Genomic DNA, 16429 nt, shown 5'->3' on the forward strand with positions numbered 1-16429 from the left:
CAATGTTTGTGGCTTGTTTGAAGTCAGTGCAGCCCCACACCTGCAGAGTCCTTGGCCCTGATTTAACAGCAAAAAGCTACCCACCTGCTGTGTTTCCTGGGAAAAGGAGTAGAGTGACAGTGATTAAGCATCTGTGCCTAGGTGGCACCTCACCCTGTAGCAATGCTCTCCTTTCTGGCACTTGGAAATGAAACTGGTTTCACTGATAGCCTTGGAACACAGCCGCCTGGCAGCTCTAAGTAGCTCATACTTAATTAGCTTCAAGATGTTAAATGCATCAAGAACCGGCTATCAGCGAGCTTGTGTTGATACAGTCATTTCCACCGTCCTACCCAAGCAGTGCACACTCACCTCAGCAGCAGGATGCAGGACAGGGTTGCAGGCTCCAGCGTAGCACAAAGTGACAGTCTCAGATTGAGAGGATTTCGATGGGGGCTCTGGATGCAAAGCCAGCAGCTTCCCATGGTCCCCAAGGTCCACTGCAGACAGGGCCAGGGGCTGTGCCCCACTGCCAAGGCCAGCAGCAGACAGCAGGTGACAGTCTGGGGGTGATATGCCTCTGAGCCCACGCTCAGGACTGCAGAGAAAGACACCAACATGAACTCAGAAGAAAACTGCACTCCCAAAGCCGTGAAGAATCAAGCAGAGAAGCGGAACGAGCTGTGCAATGCCCTCAGCCCTCTGGCTTGTTTTGTCCTTTTACCACTGTGATCAAGATCACCTCCACTCCTTCCCACTTTTCACTTGCCCGCAGGAATAGCTCTGATGGACAAGAAAGGTTTAGTCAGCTCCTAGTTCCCTGCCCTTGCCATTTGTTCCTTGGAACCCTTTATCATCCCACAAAGCCAACTGGTTTACACTGGGGTTTGCAGTCCATACGTTAAAGTGAGCACAGCAGTGTGCATGAAGCTGGTGAAGGGTCTAGAGAACACGAATGATGGAAAGGCCACCCGCTCAGGGGAGCCCTGCCATCTTTTTCCCATGCAGGGCCTGCTGGGAGCTGTAGGGGTGCAGCTCGACATGCAAACAGCACTGCAGTGGCCCGAGGGGCGGGCAGGCACACACCGTGCCCTGTAGTCCTGATGCAGGGTTAATTTTTAACTTACTGTAAATGGGAATCTGCTTTCAACAACCCTCTGATGGAATGCAGATAGAAGGAGCTGTACTGGAGGTAGAGCACTTCAGGACCTTTGAACAGAAAGCCTTGAATAAACCAAAACTATTTTGTATGCTTTAAAGGAAAACAACAATAAAAAACCTTCACAGAAAAAGAAACAGACAAACAAAAGGTGAAGCACTGGGGCCATTACATCGTCTCCCACGTTCTTCTTGACCCCATATCCCAACCACCCTTCCCCACCATCAAAATCCCCAAGAAGCCAGAATCCCCCCATTTTCAGCCCTTTCCACACAACCACACAACACTGTTGTGTTTGATGGCTGTTGTTCGTATGGCTTTATTCCTGGAAAATCCCAGGAGTGTGCAATGCTCAGAAATGCGGACCACCCCACCTCCTCCATCAGTCTGCTGAACTGAGGCTTTTCAGGAGGAAATAACCACTTCTGGAAACAGCCACTTTTTCTCTCTTCTCAACCCCAGATGGTGTGATTACCTTATTGAAGACTCCAGTACTTTCAGTGCTGTTAGGCACAGCCAGGATGGCAATGCTCTTTCACTGGCCTTTCACCAAACACCACTGCCACTGTGAGCTTAACCAGAACCTAGGCTGTGTTGTGGCTTTAATTATCTCTTTGACAATTACCACAGCCATCACTTGCTGCTCACATATCACCTTGCTCCAGCTCCCCAGACAAGCTAGAGGAATGACTCCAAGTACAAGCTTTGTCCTGCCAAGACACCATGTCCACTCCACACTATTGGAGACCAAGCCCCAGAGCCCTGAGCTTGTGGGTGCTCAGCAAATCATGACCCCACATTACACCCCAGGCTCTGCACACAGCTCTGCGAGGAGCACACACCCCTGAGCCCCCATGCAGCCCGGGGAGCTGGTATTACTGGTGGGTGCAGGTTTTGTCTCACCCCAACGTCTCTTCCAGCTGCAAGGAGCTGTGTACCCAACTCCCTGAGGCTGGTGGGTTGGTTGGCTTGCCTTCCCTCTCCATTTTTCTCTTTTTTCTTTTTCCCCTCCCATAAAGCCGAAGTTATTTAGGTGTTGTTTTTTTCTCTCTCCCACAGGTTCAGGTGGAGGTGGAGCGGTGGGTGGGAAAGAGGGATGGCCAACCCCTTCTGCAAGCCTGGCACCCAGTGATTGGGGAACCCAGTGAAGGGCATGGACTGAACAAGGCGGGGGGGGGAGGGGAGAAGCGGGGGGGAGGGAATAGCTTAAAAAAAGAAAAAAAAGCACAGAGAAAAACCTAACGAAAGCACTTGTCTGGCAGTCAGCTCAAGTGGCACAGGGGGAAGATGGCTGGCAGGAAGTCTGGAGGAATCTCCTGCAGGTAAACACAGCTCTCTGTTGCTTCCCACTCTGTGTTGAAGTGTCTCGGCCAAGGTCAGTAGAGTCTCACCCTCTCCCTACAAGCTCTGTTGCTTAGCCTCCATCCCTGCTGCGTGCACCCTGCCTACCTTGCTTTCCCCATGGCTTTCCTCCAGGGGGATACCACAGTCCAGCTATCATACTTGGATCACTACAGAACGGGGCTATCCCTCAAACCAAAACATAGGAATGGCAGTGTGTTGTGTGTTTCCCTGTGCTCCTCCTTCAGCCCTGCACAGAGCTTCCCTTTCAGCGCCCATTTCATCCCCTGAAGAAAAGATTATGCCTCCCTGTGGGACTAGGGACTGCTGAGGGCCTCCTTGAGCTCTCCAGCCAGCCCACACCCTGTTGGGACTTCCTTCTTTCCAACCACACAAGGATGGGTGAGCCAGGACTGAGCGCAACCAGAGCATCGCCAGCAGGCTGGGAAAGCTCCACACCACCCCATCCTTTCCCCATGCAAAAGCCTGGCAGTGGGGTTCTCCAGCCTCTGCTCTTCCATCCTTGACCACAGAAAAAAAATCAGTTAATGCTTTAAGTATCAATTATTTTCCAGCTGCTCAAGCATCCCCTGCGTCCCCTGCATACCTTGACCCCATTTTTGCCCGGAGCTGCGGCTGCTGTGGCACAGGTAGGTGAGGTACCTCCAACCCCAGTTGCAGACCTCCCCCTTCCACATAACACCCACAACACAGACTCAGTTTCTTTGGGGGAAAACCAGGTTTCATCATTTCCAAACGAGTTTGCAATCAGGAGTGAAGAAGCTCTGGGGCAGAGGCAGCCAGGGCAGATTTTATCGCTGCTGGCCCCAGCAGTTCGGCTGGATGTGTTTACAGTAGTGCTGCCTTGCATAAACACCAGCATCCTGATGTCCTTGTTATTCCCAGCAGGCACAATAACCACACTGGGGGCTCTGGGGGTGTTCAGGGACAGAGGAGCCTAATGCCACAGCCAAGCTCTGCTTCAGGTTCCTTTTGTAACCAGTGTGATGTATTGACGAGGTGCGGGGTGTCCTCTCTGCTGCCCCTCTTCCCAAGGGGCAGTGCCATGCAGGGATGGTACCTGGGCACAGCCACAGGGCAGCACTGTGCCTCCTTATGTTACTGCTGTGCCACTGGGTGTGAAAGCTCACAAGATAGGAAGCCCATGCTGCTATAAATAAACCCTGTGGTTTAATTAGCAATTTCAACAGGCACATTGGACTGGAAGCAGTGCACAGCTAAGCCACGCAGCACAAAGGAGGGACCCCAGTTGCACATCCAAAGAGCGTCTGCGGTAGGACTGTGGGTCCCAGGATGACCTGGGGGCTGTGGTTTCACTTGGCCTCGCAGCAACACCCTAACCCAAATTCCATTTTCTTCTCTGTCCCAGCCCCAATCCACCCTGTGGCAGAAACAGGTGGACTTTGTCCTCCCAGAAAACGTGTGACACCAGGTCCCTCCTTCCGCAATGCCAGCAGCTGAATGTCTCTGACCACACCATGGCAGGTAGGTTGCAAAAATCAATGTTTCAAGTGTTTTCAGCCCCCTCACTCTCAAGCATGGTGGAGGTCCCACTTGCTGCTCTGGGGTGGGCCCTAGCCTCAAAAACCGGCCCAGCCTGCTGCAGAGCACTGCTCCCTGCCAGACCCTTACAGCAGAGCTTGTTTTTCTGGGGAAGCCAGGACAGCAGCAGGGCAGTCATGCCTTAGGTTAAATAGTAGGGAAAATTTGTTCTCAGAGAGAGTGGTGATGCAGTGGCACTGCAGCCCAGGGAGGCGGTGGGGTCACCATCCTTGGAGGTGTGCAAGAAACGTAGAAATGCGGCACCGGAGGACATGGTTCAGTGGGTGTGGTGGGGGTGGGCAGGCGTTGGACTCAATGATCTTACAAGTCTATTCCAGCCCTAATGATTCTACAGTTCTAATTAGGGACATGTTTTAATGAGTGTGGTGGGAGTGGACTGATGACTGTAGAGATCTTTTCCAACCATAATGACTCAACAGTTCTATGATTCCCCATTGCCATAAGCTGGGTCCCTGATGGTTTCCCCTTCCCCCTGTGCCTCCAGATTTTTGCAGTGTACCTCCTGAAATCCTTGCCCCAGCTGCCAACAAGACACTGGAGCTGGCCCTGGGAAGCCAGATTGTGCTGAACTGCACTGTGCGCTGGGCAATTAGTGAGCACTGTGAGCCTGTCCCCATCTGGACCAAGGATGGGCAGTGGCTGGGCAGTGAGAACAGACAGGACAGCATGTGGTAAGGAGCCTGCCCCAGGGTATGTCCGTCTGGCTTTCTGGGCCGCCTAACCCACAGTGACTCCTTCTCTCCCTAGGTTTGGTCAAAATGCCTCGGAGCGTCTCCTTGCCACTGTCCTGCAGGTCAACCTCACGCACGATGCCGACTTCGGAGTGTTTGCCTGCTGGGTCAGCAATGCCACAGCCACCTTCACCCTGCAGAGAAGGGGTAGGGATACACTGGGAGCAAGCCCTGGCGGGGACAGGAGTGGGAAACCCAAGGAGGGTTCTGGGAACGGGGTGGCAGTGGTGGCCCCATGGGTGTCATGAAGTGGGAAAAAGAGAAATGGCTGCATGTTGAGGTGTGAACTCCGGAAAGCTGGGTCTGGGCTACCAGCCATGCTCACCATGCTCTTCACTATCTTTGCAGAAGTTGTGGGGCATGTAAGTGCAGTGCTGGCTGCCCTGTTGGTCCTGGCCCTCCTGGTGCTGCTGGCAGGGCTCTATATCAGATGCCGCCTGAGCGTGCTCCTCTGGTACAGGAACCACTACGGCGAGCTGGAGATGAATGGTGAGAGGGGAGCGGAGGAGAGGGTGGCCCCAGGATGAGCTACCTCAGGACCTGGGCAAGCTCCTCTGTGGTACTAACCTCCCCTTTTCCCCCCGACCACACAGATGGGAAGCTGTATGATGCTTATGTGTCCCATGCCACTGCTCCAGATGACCGAAAGTTTGTCCACTTCATTGTCAAGCCACAGCTGGAGAACCGCTATGGCTACAAGCTCTACCTGGATGAGCAGAACATCCTGCCTAATGCTGGTAGGTGCCATCCCTATGGCATTGGGCAGAGGGACAGTGCTGACACCTGAATCTGAAATCCCAAAGAGGGGAGAGGATGCACTGGGCAAGGGGCTAAGATCCTTTCTCTCCCCGGCACAGAGCCATCAGCAGACCTCATCATGAATGTGAGCAGGTGCCGGCGTCTCATTGTGGTCCTCTCAGTGGCATACTTGGAGCAAGACTGGTGCAACAGCAGCTTTAGGTATGAGCCCACTCCTGCCTGCCTCTGGGAGAAAGGGACTGGCAGCTCCTCACCTCCTGCCCCATGTCTGTCCCACAGGGAAGGGCTCTGGAGGTTGCTAGAGCTTTCCAAGAAACCCATCTTCATCGTCTTTGAGAGCCAGTACCGGGAGATCACACACCCTGCCATCAGCCTGCTGAAGCATCACAGGAGCGCCGTGACCTTGCTGGTTTGGCGAGCGGGCTCCATGGTAAGGGCCAAGCAGGGTCCAACCCTGGTGCCCCATTTCATATCAGGCTCTAGATCTGCATGCTCACGTCCCAAACGTGCACAGGAAGGAGCCCTGCTATAGGGTGTCCCCTGGCCAAGGAAACCAGGGCAGCACAGCTCACACTGTAGGGCCGGGCTAGGAGCTGCAGCTCTCCAGCAGGTCAGGCTGGTTTCTCCATTGCTGTGCAGGCATGCTGCCATGGCAGAGCACAGCCTTCACCTTGGCTGAGCTCCCAGCTGCAGGAGGAGCTTTCTCCAGCCCTGCACAGGGCCGGGCAGGGCTGTTCTGCAACCCAGTGCAGCTCATCTCCTTCTTACCCCATGCAGACCCCATCGTCAGACTTCTGGAAGGAGCTGTGCCTGGCCCTGCCACGCAAGGTGGCCTTCCGGGGGACCATGGGGGACCCGCAGACCCAGCTACAGGAGGACAAGGACCCCATGCTCATCCTGCACAGCAGCTACTTGGACAGCCGGGGGGACCCCCACCCAGATGGAGACCTGGGTACAGGTACTTGTCACCCACCTCCTTTCTGGGTTGGGTCGGAAGGTTGGGTTGACCCCTTCCCCATCACTTGACCCCTGTCTGCTCCTTCCAGGCCTCCGTGGATATGCTTTTAGAAGAACCCTTCCTCCCCGCATCAGTGTCCCTGGGGGGCCCACAGCTTTGGCCACTGGCACACAGGAGGACACGCAGCTGAAGGACAGCCACAGATCTGAGATTGACGTCTCCGACCTGGGCTCACGCAACTATGGTGCCCGCACAGACTTCTACTGCCTGGTAACAGAGGATGACATCTGAGCAGAGCCACAGCCAAGATGCTGAATCTCAGCATCCCCACACACTGTGGGACTGCACGGACTCTGGTCGTGGTTCCAGGATCCCAGGCACAGTGAAGAACTGAAGCTGGGAGGAGAGGAGCTGGCTCCTAGCAACATGCTCCATGGTGAAAAGCCATCATGGGGGGACATTCCTGTCCCCAGTACCTGGGCACCCTCGGGTGGTAGGTCCTCCTCACTTGCCCTGGGTAGAAGGGACATTTTTCCTGCCTGATGGACCAACGTTGGGATTGGTGATGCCCTCGGAGAAGCACCATGCACCCACATCCCTTTGCCCCTCATTCCCTACCCTAATTGCTTGAGACAGCATCACCCTCTACCCCACAGAAATCCTCGTGGCAATAAAGTGCTGCTGTTCCAGTGGGTCTCGTCCATCTGCAGGGACATGGATGACACTGGTGGATTGCACAGTGAGTGGTGAGACAGTGTCCACAGGTGCTGGTTCAAGCACAGGGATATTATTCAAGGTCTTTATTTGGGGGGATACACAGGGCACAGCCTCTATGTGGAGAGCTGGTGGGACAAATGCACTGCCCCATCCCCAACGGGTCCCAACATGTCACATCCAGTAGGGGGGGAGGTCCCTTGTTGCCACACTGCTCACTCTTCCCCCCACCCCCTCACCCCCGTCATACCTACTCTACCCCATTTCCCAGATGGGGCACACCCAAGCGCAGGGTCTCCCTCCCCCGTCCCAAACCCCACTGGCAGACCCAAGCGACCCACAGCCTCCTGCACACCCCAACCCTCCGCCTCTGCTGAGTGAGCTTTGAACTCACGCTGGCCCCACCTGCACCGGGCACCAAGGGCATCTCCCCACCCCGCGGGGAGACGCCACCCAGCGAACATAAGCTAGCTGGCCCTGCCCAGATCTTGCTTATGCAGCACTGGTCCTGAATAGCCCCAGGTCCTTAACAGGGCAGCTATGGGGTCCCTGCTGCAAAGTGGGCACTGATGCTGCTTCTGGCTCCTTGCAGGCAAAGGTGCAGCCCCTTAAAACTTAGGGGAGACACCAGTGGCCATCACAGATACCCCCTGTGCTCTACCAAGTCCCATCCCCATGCAGGGCACAGCCCAGCACAATGAGATTCTGGGAGCTGACCCCTTCATTAGTAGGGGCAGCTGGGATAGGGACACCCCCAAAAGCATCCCCAGAGCTTCCTGCCTTTCTACCAAGCTTGAAGTGGTGCAAAAATGGTTTGGGGGGGATATTTTCAGCTCCTGCATCACCAGCCTAGAGATAGGGTTCCCAGCAGCACGGGGTAGGCACAAGGGACACGAGGAACAATGGGAACTATGCTACAGAGCAGGAGTCCTGAGGTGAGCGGCTCCTCCGGGGCCACAGGAGGCAGCAAGGCACGTCCTGGAGGGGAGACTGAGGGCTGTGCAGTCCCTTCTCCCTGGAACTGTTCTTACAGGCTGAGGAAATCCTCCTTCCGGTACCCCTTCTGCAAGAAAAAAGGCCACCTGTCACCCAGTGGGGGGACCCCTGGTGCTGTCATCACTACCCCTGCTCAAGGACACCTGTGGCCACACCTTGCCAGGAGGTAGGGACTGGGAATGCAAACATACTCTTCTCTGGCATGCTGTGCCCACCCTGGGCACATGGGTGTTCCCATCCCTTTAGGCACCTGGCACCAGAAGGATGATGCTCTGGGGACATTCCCACCTCTACATGAAGTGAAGGTGTGGAGTCAGGGCAAGTCATATGCCCTGAAGCATTTGGGTGGCGCACATTTCCGAGATGAAGCCCCCAGCCATGACTCCCCTGGGCTCTTCCCCACGCTCCCACACCAGAGGGAGGTACGTACCACCTTGAAGTCCCGGTGGAGCTTGGTGTATTGCCACATGTTGCCCAGGAGGCTGGCTGCTGCCCTGGAGGATTTCTCATTGTCTGAGCTGGAGCAGAGAGAGAAAATACCATCATGTTTTGGGTAACAGAGGGCATGGAATGGTACCCACCAGCCCAAGGATAACACCCCATAAAGTCCGAGGGCTGTTGGCAAAGTGCTTCTACTAGGAGTGGTGAGAAGCACCCAGATGGAAAAACAGATGGCTGCGGTGATGGGTGGGACGGAAAAATAGACAAGCGAGCTCCCACCTGTCCCTCCTCTTCTTGACATAGAAGAGTTTCCTGAGGCCATCAAAGTAGACGATGTCGCGAGCAGCCATGGGGCTCTCCACCACCAGGTTGTTGAGCACCGCAATGATGTTCACAATAACATCAGCAGGCGGTGCCTTGTCCCCGACGCTCCCTGGCAGCTTCTCAATCAAGTGGCTGACTACCTTGGTAGCTGGAGGGCAAAGGCAATGTATCAGGTCAAGGGGCCGACCCCATAGGATGCATGGTGACCTAGGAAGGAGCCCTGCAGCCAAGGACCCACGAGGCAGCACCAGGGGTTGCTTCAAGCTCTCTGCTAAGACTCCGTGGCATTTGGGAGAGGAGCAGTGTGCGAGATGAGTTGAAGCAATAGATGCATAGCCAAGGAAGACAGTGGGGCTGGAGGCAGAGTAGAGAATGCCAGGGCTGTTTGGTCACTGAAGACAGACAGGACACCACACAAGCATGCGTCTAGCTGTGAGCATGGACACAGGAAGGTGCTGAGACATGCCTGAAGGTAAGCAGAGGCCAAACTGAGGATCAAAGGACGGAAAGCGTCCAGCGGGCTCCTCTGTGCCAACCTGGTCCTGCCCTCCCAGCCCTGCCCTCCCCAGCACTCACACATCTCATCCTTGTTGCGTGCATGGCGGGACAGGTTGCGGATGAGCCCCGTCAGGGAGCGCAGCTGGTGGTGGTCAGCAGTGCGGACGCGGTCCAGCACAGGGTTCAGGATGCGTTCCTGCTCCAAGGCCAGCCGGCTCAGCACACCTGCCCACTGCAGAGGCAAAAACACACAGTAGAGGCACCCACCAGGTTTGCCCCATCCTCCTCCTCTTGTTCAGTGTGGCAGGGTGACCCAACTGGTGAGGAGTGTGATGGCCACATTCCTCCACCCAGGTGGGGCTGTGACCAGCAGTGACAGCCAAACAAGATGGTACAAGCCCCGGGAATGCTCCCCTCCTGTATCCTCACCCTGCGGTCCCCAGCAGTGATGTTCTGCAAGGCACCCGAGGCTGCCTCAGTGGTGTGCTTGTTGAGCTCACAGCGCTGCAGCAGCCGGTTGTAGATGCCCACAATCTGTGGGTTCCAGAGCCACTCCATGCCCTTGGGGTCCTTGGACACTTCCGTGAAAGTGACAATGTCTGCATTCAGATAGTGCTGCGGGGACAAAGGGAGCAGTGTTAGACCCAGAGAGAACAATCCCTCTATGTTGTCCACTTCCTGCCAAGCTGGAGGTGCCCACAGCAAGAGGACATGTCAATCCAGCTGTGTCACATCACTCAGCGTGGGGAGGGGGGTTTGCACCCATTGCTACATGCAAGTAGCACCTGATTCACCCTCTGAGTTCACCTATGTGTCCCACCCAGCAGGCAAGGCTGGTGTCCACCTCCACCCACAATCACGACATTTCACCAGCTGTTTTCCCATGCTTCCACACCCCAAGCGATGCAGCTGTCACAGCACAAAAATGCCATGGTCCCCCACCACTGCCTGCTGACCTCTCGAGCCTTCTTGCTCTGGGGGCTGAAGCAGCCCACCAGCTCTCCTGTCATGGTTCCACCATTGCTCCTGCGGTGGCCCTCCAGGCGCTGGAGGGAGGAGGGAGGCATTTCATCGTAGAGGCGGTAGGAGAGGTTGCGCAGGACACAGACAGCATTCTCCACACTCTGGGAAAAGAAATGGGACATGAAGGGTGGAAGTCAGTCCTGGTGAGCTGGCACACCCTCCAGGGCACGGTCCCAAGGGCTCCATGTTCAGAGTCACATCCACCACCGCTGACAGTACTCCACTACGCCCAGTAAGCTGGAACAGACTCAGATGCATTTTCCCCACTTTGTGAAGCATGTCTGGTGACCCCAGGGGAGTCACAAGGGACACAAGGGAGTGAGCAACACCCCATCTGAGGGCACTGAAGCCCCAAGCCCTCTGAGCAGAGCAAATCTTGAGGCTCACCTTGTCTTCTGACTTCCCTACTTCTAGGGAGCTGTTCACGTAGTGGATCATAGCGTCCACCAGCCCATGGCACTCACGCATCTTCTGCCGGGTCTGCTGGCTTGCAGAGCTCAAATTTCTGCACGGGAAAAAGGGTCCATCATGGCAAGAAGTGGCATCATGGCCACTCATCCTGGTGCCCCACTACAGACAGCACTGCGGGCAACTAATGCTTGTCCCATGGGATTGACAACACTTTGCTTTTGCACTTCAAGAAGCACAAGCACTGCAAGGAATTGGGATCTCAAAAACAAGCTCTGGCAACCTTTGCTTCCTACATTGGCAGCGCAGATGGCGTTTCCTCTGTCTAAACCTTTATCCACAGTAGGACTGAGGCTGGTCTAGAGCAGGTACCTGAGAAAGCCTGTGGAGTTGTAGAAGATCTCTGCCTCAGAGGGGTTCTGCTGGATGACACCAGAGCCACCCAGGCCAGAGAGGGGGACCAGAACCAGGTCTGTGAGCTGCTCCAGTGTGTCTCGAGCCAAGCGATCCTTCAGGTTGTCACTGGAGGAAAGATTCCATAGGATCCCTGCGTGGAGGAAATGGATCCTCAGTCCTGGGGACAACTAGAGAGCATGTCTGCCCTGGCCCAACTCATACTGGCCACTCACAGCCATGAGGCAGCTCACGGCTGGGGACACCACCCAGGTACGTGTTGACAACACAAAGCTGTCCTCGTGCAGTATCACCCTGGCCTTACTCACAGGCCAGGGGAACCAGATGCCTCCTCAGTGGGAGGAGGACCCCAGTCCAGCCCTGTGACCATCTCTGACCTGTAACATTCTTGCGGAGCTCATCATCAGGCTCCCGCAGTGTCCTCATGAGCTCATAGATGCCGTTCTCCTCCACCAGCGCCAGCTTGTTCTCAGCATTGTCGTAGATGAGGTTGCGCATGGCACCTGTTGCATGGCGCTGCACTTCCTGGTTGGGGCTGTTAAAGAGCTTCACCAGCTTGGGCATGGCCTGGAGGCTGCGAGCCTACAATGGGAAACAGGTTGGGTGGAGAGACAGGTCTGAGGCTCCCTCCATCTCCTTCATCCTCCCAGGTGTGCCCCACCATACTGGAGAGGCTCATGAGACCTTTCCCCTCTGGTGCCCACCTGTTTCTTGGCATTACTGTCACTGTAGCATTTGTGCTGGAGGTAGGCAGCGCCCAGGACTTGTAGGTTGGGGTCACTGGCTATAAGGTATTTCACCGCTGAGGGCAGGTCAATGTCGTCAAACCTGGAAGCCACATGCAGACGAGGAAGAGCCCAGAAAAGGCAGCCACAAGGGTCTTCCATCTTTGCTCCCCATCACATCCCACATTTCAGAGGAGATGTGTCAACCCATCTCCCTCCCCATTGCACTCCTTCTGGCTTAGCAAGTACCTTACCACCTCTACACCTCAGGATGTTTTTATGTTAGACCTAAAAGCATATGCAGGACACACTATATGCACACATATGCTGAACTCACACCACACTCCGTGACTGTGAGGCCAAATGCCAACCGCCTCACTTCTCCTTCCCTTGCAGCCAAGCAAGAACTAGGGAGTTTAGCCCTAAATCAGCCAAGTGACTCATGAGAACAGGGACTAGGCTGGTAGGTACTCACCCTCCCGACTGCTGGGTGAGCAGTGTGCTGTGTCCATTGTACATATCCATGGCACGCTGGTCCTGGAGGTGGTGGCTGGACTCAGCCAGGCTGCGCACGGAGGGCGCACGGGAGCTGTGCTCCACCATGCCCATGTAGGAGCTCCCGACGGCTGCCTGCGAGGATGGCTGGATGCTGCCAAAGGAGCTGGTGCTGAGCCGTGAGCGGTTGTTGCTCTGGAAGCGCTGGAGCGTGCGCATGGCTGGCGCCCGAATGGTGCGGCTCTGGGGCACCTCTCTGCCATCCAACCAGTCGGAGCTCTTGGCATTGGAACCAGTGCTCATCTGCCTCTCGAAGGTGTACGAGCGGCTGAAGCCACCGTTGCCTTGGTTTTTGTAGAGGGACCGGTGCCCCATGGGGTCCAGCTGCTCCGAGACGATACTGTAGCGATCATCTGCGGTGCTGGGAGGCACTGGCCCATCAGCCAGCCTCAGGGAGCGCAGCGACAGCGTGTCAAAGCTCTGCCGGGCACGGTAGTTGCGCTCATGGAAGGAGCTGGGCCGTGGGGAGGTGCTGGCAGCCTGCGACATGGCATAGCCCACACCGTAGCTCCGGCCCTTTGGCATCCCCCCGTTGCTGACAGCTGCCATCCGCTTGTGTGGTGTGAGGTCCACAGCCGACCGCGAGGACCAGCTGCTGCCCTTGAGCGTGTCAAAATCTTTTTTGGCCATGGATTGGTACAGCTAGGGGGAAGCATGGGGTTAAGGGAGGGTGACCACATGGACATTCCTCCATCCTCACCACAGGAAAAGGAAAGGACAGAGCCAAAAGCCTCCTTGGTGCTGTCTAGTCATAGAATCATTAAGGTTGTAGAAGACCTCTAAGACCACATACAACCTCAACCCACCCCCACTGTGCCCACTGACCACATCCCTCAGTGCCACACAGTTCTGGAACACCTCCAGAGATGGTGACTCCACCGCCTCCCCAGGGCAGCCTTTGCCAGTGCCTCACCACTCTTCCATAGGAATTTTTTCTAATATCTAACCCAAACCTCCCCTGGTGCAACTTGAGCCCATCAACTCTCACCCTATCCCTGTAACCAGGAGAAGAGACCAATCCCCACCTCGCCACAACTTCCTTTCAGGCATCCTCTTCTCCAGAGTGAACCATCCCAGCTCCCCCATAAGATCTGTGCTCCAGACCCCTCACCAGATTCACTGCCTTTCTCTGACATGCTCCAGGGGCCTCTATGTGTTTCTTGTAGTGAGGGGCCCAACACCCAACACAATACTCAAGGTGTGACCTCACCAGAACTGAGTACAAGGGAAGAATCACCTCCTGTTCCCACTGGCTGCGCTATTACTGATACAAACTAGAGTGCCATTGGCCTTCTTGGCCACCTGCTGCACATTGCTGGCTCACATTCAGCTACTGTCAACTAAATCCCGGATGCTTTTCTCCCACACAACTTTTCACTCTGCCCCAAGCCTGTAGTGCTGCCTGGAGTTGTTGTCACTGAAGTGCAGGACCCAGCACTTGATCTTGCTGAACTTTGGCCTCAGCCTATTGATCCAGCCTTTCCAGATCCATTTAGGGCCTTCCTGCCCTCAGGTAGGTCAACACTAAGCTGTCTATCAACACCCAGCTGTCTAAGCCATCCCCAGCTAGCACAGAGATGTGTGCTTGGTTCAGACATACCGAGCCTTTGGAGTCCAAGCCATTGGTCTGGGAGCGGGAGCTAAAGGAGGAACACACAGTCGTGCCATATGGACCGCCTGCAGGATGGAAATGGGAGACAAAACACTGGTCTGAACAAGCTGTGACCAACACTGCCTCCCACCCTGCTGCCCTGGGGGGGGGGTTGCTAGGGGGCTGAGAGTCAGAAGGCTGGAGAAGTGCCTGTTTCCAGCCATGGGGTGCAGGAGGAGGCTGCGGAGGAGGCAGCACACCTCCCACGGCCTCTCCACCTTTCAAGATGCCCGACAGTGAGAGCAGTAATTGCTACTTTGGTGGGGACAGGGCACCTCAGCACGGCTCCCCTTGGCCTTACTTGGCTGGGATGGGGGCTCAGGGGGCCTGCTGTGCTCTGCTGCAAGGCTTAGTTATGGTCTGGTCCCACTGGGTGGCTATCACCTGGGTGCCACCAGAGCAGGGATAGGGCCATCTGGTTTGGGGCAAACAAGGTGCAGGGTGCCGGGGGGGGGCTCTCCTGTCACTGGGGCGCAGCCTGAGGCGCAATGGAGCGAAGCAGCAGGGCGGAGGCCGTGAGCTCAGATGCTAAATGGAGGCACTTGGAGCGCGGCCAACAAGGCGAGACAGCGCAGAGAGCCCAGGGAAAGAGCCGCCGAGAGCCGCCCAAAGCAGGGCATGGGGTCCCAGTACTCTCACAGGGCAAACCGAGGCGTGGGGACAACAAATGCGGGCTGGAGCCACTCTGCCCCGAGACGTGAAGCCCCCACTGAGATCAAAGGAAAAGGGGAACCCCCCGCCCACAGAGAGCCGCCCCGCGGTTTCCCACCTCTGCCGTCCAGCGGGTCAAGCACGGCGGCCTCGGGCCGTGGGGCGGCCGCCTGCCCCCGCAGCATCATGCGGATGCGGACCTGCTCCTGGACGCGAGCGCTACGCAGCCGCTGGGCCTCGGCCGCCTCTCGGCTGCGACCATCCAGCTGGCGGTCCGAGGGCAGAGCCAGCGAGCAGACGCCGGCCTCGGGCTGCAGGGCCGACAGCAAGAAGGCATTAGTCTCCTGCATGGCAGCGGCGAGCGGGGCCGAGGCGAGCGCGGCCGCCCTGTGCAGGTGTGTGCGGCTGTGACGGCGGCGGGGCCTTCCCTGAGCTGCAGGGAGGCACCCGGCCCGCCCCGCCGCCGCCACGCCTCGGTGCTGCGGCCACCTGAGCACAGACGGGAGCAACGTGGGCCCCGAGGCCAAAGGAGCCCACCCAGGATGCCCACAAGCAGGGAAGGTGGACGTGCCCGCAGCCACAGTGAAGAGCACTGGACGGGCTGCCTGGGCAGGCTCCTCCATGGACCCCAGCAGGCTCAAGGATGCAAAAGCCCCTCCGTGTGGCCTCCAAGTTGACCTCTGAACCACTGAGTGGCCTCTCCCACCAGCCTGCCCCAGGCTCAACCTACACATCGACACCCAGACCCCTGAGCAGCCTCCACATCGACCCCCAGCCCTCCACCAGCCAGCCCTAGACCCCAGGCAGCCTCCTCAGAGAGTCCCAGAGCCCCACACAGCCTCCGCATTGACCCCTAGCAAGCCACAGGAACCAGCATCCTCCCCCAGACCCCCACATGGCCTTGCCGGCCACCTCTAGACCCCAGCCCTCCTTGGAAAGCCCCAGACACCCCCACGTGGCCAGCTAGGAGGGCCCTGGAGCCCCAGGCACACTGCACATTAACCCCTAGAGCCCTGGGCAGCCCCATGGCGAGCCCTGGACCTCCAGCCGACACCTAGCTATCTCCCTGATTAAGCCCTAAAAGAGCCCACCACCACTGTTGGGGCATGGTGGCCAATCCCTCCCTGCTTTGCTTTTCAAATCAGTTGGGAATTACAAACAAACAAACAAATAAATAAATAAATGAATAAATAAATAAATAAATAAATAAAACCATGAGGCAGCTGAATGCTGCTGGGCTGGTGGCTCTGAGCACAGAGGCAATGAATGCGGGGTGACTCAGCCACTGCTGTGCACAGGTATTAATTAGGCTCACCCCACCCGCCCAGCCACCCCGACCAACCCCAGCTTGTGGGACACGCCTGCTCCCAAAATCCCCAGCGGCTTTGTTCCACTGCTTTCCCCCTGCCTGAATTCTTGGAGGGAGCCACGCACTCCTGACACAAGTTGTGTACATTCTCATCCTTGGGGCGGGAGTGAATGGGAACGTCAGTGCCCCTGGTGGCTTTCGCACTCAGC

The 16429-nt window shown here is 56.6% G+C and overlaps 2 protein-coding genes across 5 annotated transcripts; one reads left to right on the forward strand and one right to left on the reverse strand.

Moving 5' to 3' along the window:
- Positions 1-2339: 2339 nt before the first annotated feature.
- On the forward strand, positions 2340-7200 carry SIGIRR (single Ig and TIR domain containing). 4 transcript variants are annotated; one of them, XM_042882761.1, is made up of 12 exons: positions 2340-2460; positions 3055-3129; positions 3679-3773; positions 3870-3985; positions 4548-4734; positions 4811-4941; positions 5143-5283; positions 5388-5531; positions 5652-5754; positions 5833-5983; positions 6331-6511; positions 6600-7200. In XM_042882761.1, the coding sequence occupies exons 4-12, from the start codon at positions 3979-3981 to the stop codon at positions 6800-6802; spliced, it is 1248 nt and encodes a 415-aa protein (XP_042738695.1). In that variant the 5' UTR covers positions 2340-2460; positions 3055-3129; positions 3679-3773; positions 3870-3978; the 3' UTR covers positions 6803-7200. The 4 variants fall into 4 exon arrangements, with proteins under 4 accessions (XP_042738695.1, XP_042738694.1, XP_042738697.1 ...); XM_042882760.1 differs by having other exon boundaries at positions 3691-3773; XM_042882763.1 differs by lacking the exon at positions 3679-3773.
- Positions 7201-7545: 345 nt separating this feature from the next.
- Positions 7546-15294, reverse strand: PKP3 (plakophilin 3). The gene is made up of 13 exons (XM_042882759.1): positions 15030-15294; positions 14210-14286; positions 12530-13251; positions 12034-12157; positions 11707-11911; positions 11288-11462; positions 10895-11012; positions 10441-10608; positions 9914-10099; positions 9563-9716; positions 8942-9134; positions 8652-8739; positions 7546-8288 (listed from the first exon to the last, which is right to left on the reverse strand). The coding sequence occupies exons 1-13, from the start codon at positions 15259-15261 to the stop codon at positions 8253-8255; spliced, it is 2478 nt and encodes an 825-aa protein (XP_042738693.1). The 5' UTR covers positions 15262-15294; the 3' UTR covers positions 7546-8252.
- Positions 15295-16429: the final 1135 nt, after the last annotated feature.

Source organism: Lagopus leucura, unplaced genomic scaffold (assembly GCF_019238085.1).
Source record: "Lagopus leucura isolate 7727_CA_CO unplaced genomic scaffold, USGS_WTPT01 Super-Scaffold_100035, whole genome shotgun sequence".
Taxonomy (NCBI): domain Eukaryota; kingdom Metazoa; phylum Chordata; class Aves; order Galliformes; family Phasianidae; genus Lagopus; species Lagopus leucura.

Excerpts from the sequence above, each read along its gene's own strand:
- SIGIRR (XM_042882761.1), top strand. Across the intron at positions 4,942-5,142 it reads CTTCACCCTGCAGAGAAGGG|AAGTTGTGGGGCATGTAAGT; the intron begins GTAGGGATACAC and ends CTATCTTTGCAG. Across the intron at positions 5,284-5,387 it reads CGGCGAGCTGGAGATGAATG|ATGGGAAGCTGTATGATGCT; the intron begins GTGAGAGGGGAG and ends CCGACCACACAG.
- PKP3 (XM_042882759.1), bottom strand. The coding sequence starts at position 15,261 with ATGCAGGAGACTAATGCCTTCTTGCTGTCGGCCCTGCAGCCCGAGGCC. Across the intron at positions 11,463-11,706 it reads GCTCCGCAAGAATGTTACAG|GGATCCTATGGAATCTTTCC; the intron begins GTCAGAGATGGT and ends TCCTCCACGCAG. Across the intron at positions 10,100-10,440 it reads AGAGCAAGAAGGCTCGAGAG|CACTATCTGAATGCAGACAT; the intron begins GTCAGCAGGCAG and ends TTGTCCCCGCAG.